Source organism: Sciurus carolinensis, chromosome 3 (genome assembly GCF_902686445.1).
Source record: "Sciurus carolinensis chromosome 3, mSciCar1.2, whole genome shotgun sequence".
NCBI classification, from domain to species: Eukaryota; Metazoa; Chordata; class Mammalia; order Rodentia; family Sciuridae; genus Sciurus; species Sciurus carolinensis.
This window is the reverse complement of record NC_062215.1, coordinates 108324822-108338932: the sequence shown is the minus strand read 5'-3', so window position 1 is coordinate 108338932 and position 14111 is coordinate 108324822. Positions and strand designations below refer to the sequence as shown.

At 31.9% G+C, this 14111-nt stretch overlaps 1 protein-coding gene across 5 annotated transcripts in view; it reads left to right on the top strand.

The window, feature by feature from the left end:
- Positions 1 to 13644, top strand: part of Acvr1c (activin A receptor type 1C) — a 77860-nt gene extending 64216 nt beyond the window's left edge. For all 5 annotated transcript variants that reach the window (XM_047547072.1, XM_047547069.1, XM_047547068.1 and 2 more), the window contains 3 exons: positions 56 to 180; positions 2110 to 2240; positions 6474 to 13644. In XM_047547072.1, the coding sequence (XP_047403028.1) occupies positions 56 to 180; positions 2110 to 2240; positions 6474 to 6599 (382 nt within the window). In that variant the 3' untranslated portion in view covers positions 6600 to 13644. The remainder of the gene's footprint in view (positions 1 to 55; positions 181 to 2109; positions 2241 to 6473) is intronic.
- Positions 13645 to 14111: the final 467 nt, after the last annotated feature.

Here is a 14111-nt window from a genome sequence, read left to right as displayed (position 1 = left end):
TTACTGGACTGCTACAAAGTCATACACAAAGTCTGAAATGTGTATGTTTTTGAAGGTATATGGCTCCGGAAATGCTTGATGACACAATGAATGTGAGTATCTTCGAGTCCTTCAAAAGAGCTGACATCTATTCAGTTGGTCTGGTTTACTGGGAAATAGCCCGAAGGTGTTCAGTTGGAGGTAAGATTTTGGAAATATTCTTTGTGTCTGCCTCTCCTCAATACTTTGAATACAAGGTGTTATTTTCTAAGCACTATATTGAATCATTTCTAAATAATTAAGAGAATAACATTTGGTGATGCCTTTCCCATAACAAAAGTGAAGCATGTTGCATATTAGTATTTTATATTGTAAGTACTGCTTAGATGGGGGTAACAGTTCTGATAATTCCAATTTCTATAATGATGCTTTGCGAAGCACTTGAAAGTTATATATTTTGCATGTAGTGAGTTTACTTTATGTCTCAAGGAGATTAAATGACTTGACAGGGCCAAGCACTGGAATTGAAGTCTTCTGTTATTTAGACTTTTCTTATTCTCTGTTTTCTCTGATATGATGAATATAGCTGGGTGAGGATAAAGGAAGGAGGTAGACAAAGACAAACTTCCTACCTCTACTATTTCAAAGAGTTTCAAAATTAATAATGAGAGGAAGAAATAGGGAGTATGAAGCCATACAAATGCGGTCTGATGGAATTGTTGCATCAGTGGAGAAAGATTAAATACTTATAGCAATGGTTTAGAGTTTTCACTTGAAGATGAGACAGACTTAGCATGAAGCCCTGGTTTAGCAACTCCCTGAATATCACACCAGCAATTCATTAGTCTTACTTTCCTCATCTTTAAAATGAGGGGAAGAACAAAACTGACCCTTGGGCTTTATAGATTTAGACTGATTCATGTGCAGGCAGCTAGTACATTGCCTGGTTATAGTAAACCTTCAATAAAAACTGTCATTATTAAACTACAGTCATTTTTTGCATGTTGTATTGATGTCATTTTTTATTACATCAATCTCCTCATTTTTAAAACTAGATTTTATGAAAAGCTTCTAAGGTTAAAATTATTTTTGAATGAGAAACCACACTTTTTATTCATAGATGAGATAGTAAAACATTCAGGAGTTATGAAACTATTCATAGAAACAGTAGAATTACAGTGGTGCAGAACACAAAAACTGGAATCCCTGAGCATAATTTTGAATTGCACATCTGCTGCTTGCTAGCTCTGTGTGTTCTTGAATAAACCCACAATACCCTGCCTTAACTTCCTTATTTGTAGACTAGTGATGGTATGCTATTCTCTTTAGTTAGTGGTTTTGAGGAATACATTAAAGTATATGAAGTAGTTAAGACAATGCTTGGTATATATCAAGATATCTTAGACATTATTTTTATAAAAATTTCATAGTTTTGAGATTTGCTTTTATGTTTTTGTCCTTAAATACTTTAATTAAAAGGACTATAGTTAATTTAAAAGACTTTATGAGAAATTTTGAAATTGAAGTAATATTCTGATAATCAAGGTCACCTTTGTCTTTGGATTTGAGACTTATAAACATCAACCTTGAACTATTTATCTTCAACTTCTTCTGGTTGCTTCTCCAGAACATTCTTTGGTGTAATAGTTTAAAATATCAATATGAGAAACTCAACTTTAAAAGACTGCCTAAAAATTTTTAAAGGGAGAAAACTTTCTTTGAAAAAATCATTTGATGGAAAAATATATTTTATTCACAGAGCAATAGAGGGTATTATAAAATTTCATGATTAGGATAAATTACAAATTATTTTTGAATTGCATAATGACATTTTATGAAAATAAAAAGTATAATATAAATGTTATATAGTAACTTATGTATAATATATAGTATCTAATTACATACATTTTAATGTTTTTATAATATAATATTCTATAACTTCACATAACTATTGAACAGAGTACTTTAAACTTAATCCTTGGTTTAATAGTGCTACATTATTTTAATAAACCTGACTTTTGGCTTTCCAGGGTGTCACTTGGGCCTATAAGACCTAAATGATATTATTGTTAAATGAACACTTTTATTGATTATTTACACAGAGAAATTTATTATACAAATTTCTTGTAGGAATTGTTGAGGAGTACCAGTTGCCTTATTATGACATGGTGCCTTCAGATCCCTCGATAGAGGAAATGAAGAAGGTTGTTTGTGACCAGAAGTTCCGGCCAAGTATTCCAAATCAGTGGCAAAGCTGTGAAGTAAGGCTGTGTTGCTGTTGTGTGTGTATATGTGTGTGGTGGTGCTGAATATCAAACCCCAGCTGTGTTCTCAAGTAGCTTCTTTCTATTATTTTTTTTCAGGTGAGCATTGGAGAATTTTTAGAGACCATATAGTTTTTCTTTCTTAACATAGGTATCCAGTTCATTTCATATATGTAGGTACATATCTTTTTTATATCATCAGAAGGATTTTATTTCCTTTAGCACTATGTGTCCATAACAAACAAATCCTGGTGCTTTGCTTATGCAAAATTCTCTACAGGTTAGACATCTCTCTACAACACCTGTTCTCACTAAGGTGGCTCTGTAGTCCTGGTGACTGATCCTTGTACACTACCATCTTGGTGCATACATTCTAGATCAGTAGAAAGAAGACAAATGAGCACACAATGACTCTTAAATGCTTTGGCACCAGGGGACATATCATTTCCACCTGTGGTTCACATATGAACAAATTACATAGTCCCACCTAAGCAAGAAGGCTAGGAAATAGGGGGAACATGGGCAAATTCAATGGGTGTTCGAGACAATTGCCGTTCTCATTGATCATCCTTGTAATTGATAAATTATTTCTAATATTTAGACTGCTAAAGTTTGAATTTACAGTAATCTCCCTCATAAGAACTCTGCCTTATGGAAGAGACCATTGTTATTTACCCTGTCACTCCAAGCATCCCAATATTGGAACCATACAGTAAATGGTGATTGAAGTTCTTTTTCTGACATACAGGAAGAGAAAGCTGTTTCCAGCTCCTATAAGGAAAAAGAAGGGGAGGTGGAAAAAGTATAAACCATTTAAATAGTTCCAAAGCTATTCAGTGCTCTAATATCCCCTATTCCATTTACTACTGTTTATGCCACATTTAAGTGTAATGACCAAGGTCTTTTTTAGGTGACATATTTTAGCTTATCTTTGTTCCAGACATTGCTTTATGCAGTTGCCTTTTTGCCTCATGTTTTTTCCTTTTTCATGTATCTCCATTATTTCTAATTTAAGGTAAGTCTTGGTATTTTTATGTTTTGTGTAGTTGTCTTACCTACATACTTATTTGATAAACATTTTTAAAGTCTTTGTAATCTAATTGAAATTAAATAAAAAATTGTCCAATATTAATAATCTCCTGTACATTAAGGACTACAAATCTATAATGTTGGAAGTATTATGATTAAATGAAAACCAGTGAATACCAAGTTTGAAGACTCAAACATTAATAATACTTTGAAGATGTTTTTGCCCTGATGAGCAGTTACTGTTGTAATTATTTATCATTGCTTTTGTCTTCATTATAATTTGGCATATATATATTTACACATACAGATATACTAAAAATAATGTTACTTGCTTTTGTATGTTTATGAAACATATGATTAAAACTTAGAGTAAACATTCTTTTCAAGAAATTTCACTATTGTGTGTGTTTATATATAATTATATAATCTGAATATTTTCATATAATAAATATATATAATCTGATCATTTTCATTGCTGTGTAGTATTCTATTGTATGAATTGAACAAAATTTCTTTATTCACTTTACTATTGATTATTGTGTGTGTGATTCATATTTAGCTTTTAACAATTGATGCTGCTGTATAAATGTATGTGTGGAAAAGATTTTTGGGGGGTATAAAACTAGTTGCTCCTCTGAGGTGTCCATGTGGACAGTAATAGCTCCAATTAGTGGGAATTCTGGGATGAGTTTTCATAATTTTTCTTTTTTTATTTTTAGGAAACTCTAGTATACCACTGCTTGAAAGAGATAGTGGGTATCCTTGTTTGCTTCTTAAAACTTTTTATTTTTTCACCCTTGATTAAGATACCTACTATATTGTTTTTTATAAAAATAAGTTTAATAAAAACTGACTTTGGTTTTAGCAAAGGTTGTTCCCTCTCTGTGAGATAATGATATGGCACTTCTGTTTTAGTCTTTTGTAATGGTGTTTTTGTTGTTTGTGTCATGGTTTCTATTTGTTTCGTTTTGTCTTTTTGAAGTACTGGGGATTGAACTTAGGGTCTTGGGCATGTTGGGCAAGTGCAAATCGTGTGTTATTGAAATGAATCCAACACAGTCATTTTATATGTGATCAAATTTGAATATTAGTGATACATGCAATTTTTATTTAGAAATTTAGTTGTCTTATTTTATGTTAATCCTGTGTCTTAGATACTGATCTGATTTTTTTTACCATGGTTTATTTATTATTATTATTATTATTTGCTTCAACATTCCTTCTTGCCTCTTAGAATTTCCTTTTAAAATAATTTTCTGATTTCCTGTTATGTATCCTTTAAAAGTTTGTTTGTTTATTGCAAGCCTACTTATTTTAAGAATTTTTAGTTTGGGTTGTCCAAAATGTATATTTTGTCCTCAGTCTTGAAATAGTTTATCTAGCCATACAAATTGAGATGACCATCTTTATTATTCCACTGTCATTTGACTTCCATTATTGCTGTTGAGAGGTCAACAAATACCAAAATCATGTGTCTTTTTACTTAATTTATCTTTTCTTTCTGATTATTTTCAAGAACTTTGCTGCATCTTTAGTGTTCTGTAAGTTCTCTATGATGTATCTTGGTTAATCTTGCTTGGAATTTATATCCTTTCTAATTTGAAAGATTTGTAACATTCCCCAGTCTGAAGGAATTTAATAGATCATTCGATGGTATTATCTCTTCAAACAGTTTCTCTTCTTTTTTCATTGTTTCTATTACTCATTTTTTGGAAAACTCATTGGAAGCATAGTAAACCTTTTTCCTACTTACCTTTTTATTTTCTCTTATTTTTCATATTTATATTTTTATGCTGTATATCTCAGAACTGTTTTCTACCTCATTAATTCTGTCTTCAAAATTCTGAAGTTCTATTCTGCCATTTAATTCATTCATTGAGTTCTTTATTTTAATTGTTATATTTTTCATATTGAGAATTTTTTGGTACTTTAAAAATGTTCATTTTACTCATGTTTTGAATTTTCTCTTTCTTTTCAAAGCATATTTTGTATACTTGATATCATTTAATTCTAACATCTGATATTTTTACGGATCCAATTCTGCTGGTGTTGCTCCAATTCACTCTTATTTATGGTACCTTGTTTTCTACTATTTTTGCGGATTTTCATTATGAGCTCAGGTTTACTACAATGTTTAGAAGTATGGGCTTGATTTTTTTTCTTCATCAAAGCCAAAACTTAAGCAATTTCACTTACAAACTTCCTTTCTGGGACAAATGCATCATTAAATTCAAGGTTTGTAAGCATTTTGACACTTTCAGCAAGCTTCAGGCTGGGTTTCCTGTCTTTCACATAAAACTGTAGAGCATGAGATGGGCCAATGCCACCAAAGCAGCCACCTGCTTCAGTGATCCCCATTGCTCTGGTTTCATACTTTCTCATTGTTTTACCCTCTGAGTACTTGTCTTCTTTCTTTGACAGTTGATTTACACTGATTTTCAAATATTTTTCATATTTGTGTTTGAATTATTATTTTTAATATGGTATAATTTACATATGGTAAAAAGAAAAAAATTGAATATACAGTCTGGTGAATTTTTTTTATGTGCACTTAACACTAAGATCAAGAAAAGGAATTTCCAGGGCTGGGGTTGTGACTCAGTGATAGAGCACTTGCCTAGCATGTGTGAGACACTGGGTTTGATTCTCAGCACCCCATAAAAAAAATAAATAAAATAAAGATATTGTGTCCATCCACAGCTAAATTTTTCAAAAAAGGAACTTTCAACCCTTTTTCCACCTATAGCTAAAAAATATTTTTATTTAGTTTTTTTTTTTTTAAATGTGCTGCTAGGGATTGAAACCAGTACCCCACGAGTGCTAGGCAAGCACTCTACACTGAGCCACAACCCCAGCTCCCAAAACATTTTTTAAAAATAGAAAGAAAAGGAATTTCCAACCCTTTTCATGTCCTTTGCAGTCTTTTATGTTCCTTTCTTAGATTCTACCACATTCCCATAAATTAGTGAATTGAATGTTCAATTAAGTTAATTTCTAGAAGGTTAATTTTGATAATATTTTGAAGAAGTTTGGCCCTGATTTCCTTCTTGTATTGTTGTTAGTTTACTGTGTGTGTGTGTGTGTGTGTGTGTGTGTGTGTGTTTAATCAAAATTAAGCATTAATTCGTGGTTTTGTGATTTTGCTTCTTTTGCACTGTTATAGTAAGTCGCTGAAGTCTTTGACATTTTTTTCTCTTACAGGCACTCCGAGTCATGGGGAGAATAATGCGGGAGTGTTGGTACGCCAATGGAGCAGCCCGCCTAACTGCTCTTAGAATTAAGAAGACTATTTCTCAACTTTGTGTCAAAGAAGACTGCAAAGCCTAAAGATGATAATTGTATCAACAGGAAATCTCTCACAGCTTTCTTTCTTTCCCATTTCCCCTTTGTATGTGAATTTTTTTTTGTTCTACCTCAAAGATAATGCAGTACAGTATTTAAATGCCCAAAGGCAGCATGAAAAGAAAACTCTAAAGTTAAGCATGGGCAGGAGTTGACTTTACCCACTCACCATGTTGTCTTTAATTTTATTTTGAAAAGCAACACATCAACTCATCTTTTTATTTAATGAGAAAGATATTATAAAAGTGTAAAATAAGCTATATAACAGTAATAAATATCATTAAGATTTTGTTTTACTTGAACCAAGAGCATGTGAATGAATAGAAAAAAATGTAAAGACACATTATTTTTCTGCAATGAAACTTATTAAAAATGTAAACTTGAGCATGTTATAGTGAAACAGAACTTTAGATCATGCAATCTTTAGTTTTCCCTTTTTAAATTTTCAGATTGCTTTCTTAAAATAAATAATGCTCTTAATTTTAATATATAAAACTTACAAATGCAGAGCTTCTGGTGGAATATGTAAGTGAGGTCAGAGTCCCATTTGCGTGATCTCTCCTCCTTATTCCCCTCTTCATAATTCACTACTACTGCAGCCCCTAGGAAAATAGGTTGACATCTTGAAACACTGAGAAATGTTCCAAAGCCAGACAACTAAGGGCAAAGCTGGCAAGAGGTCCAATCTTGTGACAATCAACACTGGAGGGACAGCGTGCCTCCTATATTCCCTTGAACCCCTGTAGTACTTTTTTCCCTGTGCAAAAACATTTTTCATTATGATATTTGAGTTTAGTCATATAGAAAGTGTGTTGAGTTATTTTTCAGAATTATAATGCAGCTGCAGGAAATCTCAGACACATATCTATTAATGTTTTCCTCAGAAACATTGTAGTTACCCTGCTTGTTAATGATTATTCATGTTTTCTGGACATTTCCAAAGATTAATCAAACATAAGTATATTTTGTCTGAAGATGTCTTAAGATACAATTCAGAGGACCTTGTTATGTTTATACTTGCTTAGTTAGAAAAGGACAGAAAAGGAAGAAAAAACAAGGAAATATATTGAAAGAAATTTAGAAAAAAATTTCAAAACGTATAACAATTAGACCCTACAGAGAGTATTAGCAAAAGCAAATATATATTCACCTTTGCAGTCAAAATGGACAGGTGAGTGCAGAAGAATGCTCATTAGAGCTTTGCCTTCATTCTTTGTTTTGCAGATACAGAATAATGAATATTTAATAGGATGCTACATACTTCCTTCAAATCTGTACATCTGCTTCGGTGAAGGAGATGTAATGTGGTAAATTTTCTTGTTCCAAAACATTGCTTCCTAAACTCTGTTCCTTAGAACAGTCTTCTGCTAAGATGATCCAAGAACAAAAGTGTTCCTTGATAGCTTCTTAGAGAGTGATACTGAACATTTGCATATTATGTACTTTGAGGAGTATAGCAGTAAAGAAATGTTACCTGAATTTTTTAAAAACTGGATTTGTCATTTTATTTGGCCATAATGGAACCATTTTATCAAGAGCAGGGGAAACCTTTTTCTATTCCACATTTAAATGTTCTACAGAGCACAACTTGGGTAACAGTTTTCTGAAGGATATACATATGTATTTTTACATAGAACACAATTTAGTTATTATACTTCATTTCACGATGGAAATATGTTCCTAAATCCATCTTCATTTGACTCAGTTGAGATAAGAAAGACAAAAAACTGACAGCTATGGGGTTTGCATATACTTTCATTCTCATTCATGCATTCATCCATTTATTAAATAATCTTGGAGCACCCCATATCTTTCTTGCCACAATATTGGGTGCAAGAGGGAATAAAAAGATAGATAGGTCTTGCCCTCAGGGATTTTAAAGTCTAATTTGGGAATGGGAAAAGGGATGTGAGTGTGTGGGGGAAGAAAGTAAATTGACAGATAAAATATAAAGTGGGATGTCTTGAGTTCTGTATGACAGTGGGTTTCTAGAATAGGTCTGAAAATCACTTTCAATTTGCAACACATTTAGAAAGTATCTTTATTTGGATATTACAGTCTAAATATATCACCAGTTTTTAAAAGTGCCTATGTGAAGGGATTTTAGAAAGAGCTTATGTGAAGGGGTAATCTTGCTTGTGCTTGTTACCTTATTTCTCATAGACTGTTTTTGCATATAGGAGAATGAAATTATTTACTATAGTTGTACTCCAGTCTCAAATAAACAAGGATAATATTTCCTGTTTTAGTCACATGTATTGAGTGAATATACTTACTGAATTGATAAAGAGAGGATGTTTTAACATCTCCATTGTCTTTGTCATTATGTTTTAGAATTTATTTGAGGGTATCTAAATATAATTCCATATTTTATCAATTCGTCTTTCACTCTATTAATCTATATGTGTGTACATCTTGACATATTTCATTTGTTCTTATATTGGTCAACTATAACTCCTAACATAATCATCTTATATTTCAATTACAAAATGCATTTTTTAAAGAAAGGAGCAGAGCAATAAAATGATAAATAAAACATTAAAAGTTGTAATATTTTCCTTAATTTTCAACATGATTTTATGTAGAAAATGCTTACTTATAAAAATAGGGTAAAATTTGGGGCAGAAGGCAGATTTACTGTATATACTTAATGCTGTTAAATCTTGTATTATTTGTTTTTCTTGGAGTCCCATTATGTAATATTTGTTTCTTTTAAATTTTATTATGAGCAAAAAATATTATGTTAGGCTCAGAGTATCATTGTTCTTTTGCTCCTTTCAGATACTTTGCTTTTGGAGTATAATACAAAGCTTAGGGAAATGCTGTTATGAATTTTCAGTATTGTACAAAGAGGTGATGTGATTTATATGCAGAATCACTTCCAGAAAATAAGAGAAACATTATTTGTTGTCAATATTTAAGCATGGACTTGCTGCCTTATAAGTTATGCGTTTAAGTTTGTAATTGGTACAGTTTCTGTTGTATGCATTCTTCTATGTCTAAAATATTTGGCATGTCATATCTAGAATTCTTAATTTATGTTCTGACTTGAGAGTTAAGTGAAACATGACTGTCGTGCACTATTTTAGGCATAGCACTTGCTTTTCATCTTTATACTTTCAATTAACTTTGCATTTTAAATTTCCATGATTGTATGAAAATAGTAACCTGGTTGCAGTGTCTGAAGAATTCAAAATCAGCTTTTATTTTAAAATGAAAATCTACAACAGATTCATTAGATGTTCCACAATAATTATTTGTAATACATCTACTATTGTAGAATTACTAGACAAAAGAAAGCAGAACTACTTCTACTATCCTGGGATTTTGCTGCCATGTGACTTATTGGGACCAAATAAGCTCAGGGCTATCTTGGAGTTGATGCAAAAGTACCAGGGAACCTAACAGCCAATCATTGGGAAGCAGGGAGCTGATGTTCACCATTACACAAAGTTCAAGTGAACAACTTAAAGTCGCTTGTCAGGAAATACCTTTTTGATTGATTATTTAAAACGAATGTGAAAATAGATTTCGTTAAACAATGTATTTAAAATGGAGACATTTTATTTTCCATCAAGAAATTAAGTAATGGTAGCAAACAAATAAAAGTTGACCATTGGTTCTTCAATAACTTTCCTCTAAATAAACTCACAAATACAACCTCATAAGCTACTTAGGAATGTCTCGTCTTAATATCTTAAAACGGTGTCATTGTGTTTTTGGGAGATATTCTGAGTATCTTTTGTGAAACGTGACACTTGCCTGTTTGACAATATTTTGTTTTAGCTCTATATGTTAATACCTACTTGGACCGTATTCACTATTTCAGTGAACACAGTAATCCCTTTGATTGAGAGCTTCTTCTTTTCTTCTTGAGGACTTCTTCCAAACAAGGAAAACAATCCAGCTGGAATGCAAAACTTTCATCAAAAATTTAATAATAAGCAGAATTTCTATAACAGGCAATTTTTCAAAGCATTTTAATGCAAATATGCAAATATTTCATTTTCTTTTTTCCATCTAACTTTATTTTATGTTTCATTTTTTCTCACCTCATTTTAATTATTTCCTCACAGTATTCCAAAATTATCAATAGCTCCTCGATTCAAAGCATAACTTTTATTTAATTATCATTCTGGAATTTTAGCCTTCTAATGAAAAGGAATCCCTTAGTGGTCTGAATTATTTCAGATGTATCACAGCCAAAAATGAAAACCAGGATTTGGAATTAAAAAGATTTTAAGAGATTTCATAATTTGATTCCAATATTTTATAGATGAGGGGACCAAGGATCAGAGATGAAATGACTACTAGTCATGGTAGAACCCCAGTGGTGACACCTACCACTGTGCCCTACCCAACTTTAACTAATTAAAAAATGAATTAACATGTATCTAAATTTACCATGAATGTGCACTGTCATAATGTGCCATTTAACAAGGATGATTAAATTCCACTTTTCTTTGTATTTCTACTAAAATTATTTGCTCAGGGTGAGGTTAGTGAGAAACACCAAAATAGGTAAAAAGCTATAAAAATGGTTGTCAGGCTAGGTAGGCAACTACTGTGCTGATAAAATTTATGAGTACAATTTAAGAATGGCAAGGGTATAGATGTTCTCAGTGCAAGTGATGATCAGAGAAGTGTCCTGAGTGTCCCCTGCCCCACTTTATGTAACGATTGCTCTCTGTCTTTATGCATTACAATGGGGTGGAAGATGATTTGATAGATTAAATGGTTTAGGTCTATGTCTAGTGGCATATTATCTGACTTCTCTTTTTTTCTTCTTAGTTTTTTATTAGTTTCATATTTGCCCTTCATTTTCTTTCAGTGCATTAAACAAGATCTGCTGGATTCATGTACCCTAAATCACTCCATAATTCCCAGTCCTTTTTTAGTTGTGTTCTAGCCCAGTCCACAGTTACATGCTGAACTTAACAATATTTTAATTTTCCCACTGATGTATGAGAGGTTTCACCTCATAACTTCACTAGTAATTATTCTCTTGGCACTATAAAGAGGATTTTGTTAATGGCAGAGATGACTTTCCTTTCAATTTTAAAAAGATTGCCTGGTTATATTCTAGCCTTTAAGCTAACATACAAAGGACCCCTACATTTGCTTTAATGCTAAATTCCACTGGAGACAGTGACCTGAAGAGAGAATGTGAAATATATGTCCCATAATGTGACTGCTAAATTTATTCTGTTGTGTTTAATACCACTGCTTTGTTTTACTTTTGACATCTTTTTAAACTAAGCCATTATGTCATGTGGTTTGGACTATAATATTTAAAATAGGTAATGATACCCATTTTAAAATACACCTACTAAGAACTGCCAGGTTATTTCTCTATTTTAGTTGTGGACAAATACAACATTTGAAAGAAGATGAGTTCTATTTCATCCTAAATTAATATTGTCAGATACAACCATATTTTCTGATCATTTGTTCATATTATGCTATAAGTTTTCTCCCCAGATCTGAAAGTTTTAACTGCAAGAGTTTTACCCTGGACTAGGCATTTGATTGTTAATATGGCCACAAAGAATCTGAGTGCAGAATGAAATTAGCCTATACCCTCCGTCTCCACAGCCAATCGTGCATATTGTAATCCAAACAAATATTTCCAGCAGAAGAGCAAGTAGAAACTGAAATCAGACTTTCCAACCCGCAGAAAATACAATAATTTTCAGAAAAACATCTTACTGAACTTACATATCTTCGGACAGTGGACCTGCTTATACATTTTTAGACAATAGGACTTAAAAATTCAAAATGGTTCTTGACATCTGCAAACTGAACAGAGAACTTACAAGATAAAATGCACTGGTTCTTCATTCTAGCATTCTTAAGAGAAACAATGAGGTCATGTGTTTTCCTGTTATTTATTTTTCAACCCAGAAAATCTGCAGCCAGGTGCATAGACCCTGTTTTGATAATTTCTATTGAGTTTTCTTCCATACATGAACCTATTCAATGAATTTGCCTATAAAACAGAATTAATGTGCCTAAGTTCTAGTTAAAAAATTCAAGCATATAATGATATGAACCAATATTTCCATTTTCTCCATAGTCTAAATAATAGTATCTAAGCAATTTTAAAGACCTTGCACATTCTTTATATAAAATGAAAATCTCTGAGCCAAAATATTAAATTCTAGTTCATTTCCACAATGACTAGTGTCAAGCTCATATACTTTTGTGATCCTAGATTGGATAGGATTATTCCAAATTGGTCTGTATTTCACGTTTTAAAATGCCCTAAAAACAGAAAATTAGATTCAGATCTCGAAAAGGGAATTTTGGATTGACTTTCAAAGTACTAATACTAATTATACTTTTCTTTTGGTAGCGTGACTCTTCTTATACCTAAGAACATATTACAAATGTCAAAACCATTGCATTTTGACATTGCAAAACATGCCTTGAACTCTTGAACTACTGTGAAAAGAATCACTGTTGTAAAGACTTTTTGTAAGCTAGCTGATATTCTTAAGTATGTAAAAAAAGATAATGCCTTTCAAAAAAAGGCACAAATGGATGTATATAAAGGATATGAAAAATAAGTTGGGTTTTGAAAGGAGAACTGGACTACAAATTGTATAAAAAAAGTATGGATGGGATTTTAGTACATAGTTGCAATTAAATTGTGGAAGGTGAAGAGAATACCAAATTCCAAAGAGAAATGAATGAGATTCACATGCTTCATTAATTTCTAGTCTGTGAAAATATGCACTTTTACAGTAATATTACTTATTTTATTTAGAAATGATAGTATTTTAGAATTTAGTAAAAACTCTGTGATAGGCTTCATACCAAAATGTTTAACTTTACCAACAGCAAGTCATAAAAGTATTTATTTTTAAGCTTTTTAATATTATTGCATAACTTTCAGCTGTCTCTTGATGTAAATACTTATCTGCCTAAATGTTATATTTTTATGTATGCATTTCTGAAAATGTATTGTTTTGTAAAGTGGCAAAAATAATAAATTAAGCACTCCTTGCACTTGTTTCTGTGAAGCACATAGAGCTCTATTTTAAATAAAAGAAAATGTGTCATATTTTGGTTTCCTTACAGTTCTGTTCTATTATTCTAAAATTTCATTTTATACTTTTTGTGCAGAGTATGGAAAGGTTGTTGGAAACTTAAATGCTGGTTCCAGCAACACTGGAATTTGGTTTTCTTCCTTCCTACTAGGGAGTTACAGGATTCTAGAATTTCAGAGCTGGATGAGACATTTAAATTTAACAGCTGTTTCTCTATATGACACTTAGGACAATAGGTTTAAATTTTTTTTTCCCCAGAAGTTTGCACTTTTTCAACATATATTGAGAGACTACTGGGGTTGACTCGCTCCCAAGCCGATGATAGCTTCCATCATACTTAAAATCACAAACATTCATGTGTTCCACAGGTATTTTCAAGATGTCAAACTACCTCTCTGCCTTTACCTCTGGTATCCACCACCTTTATTCCCAACTCTTCTCCAGA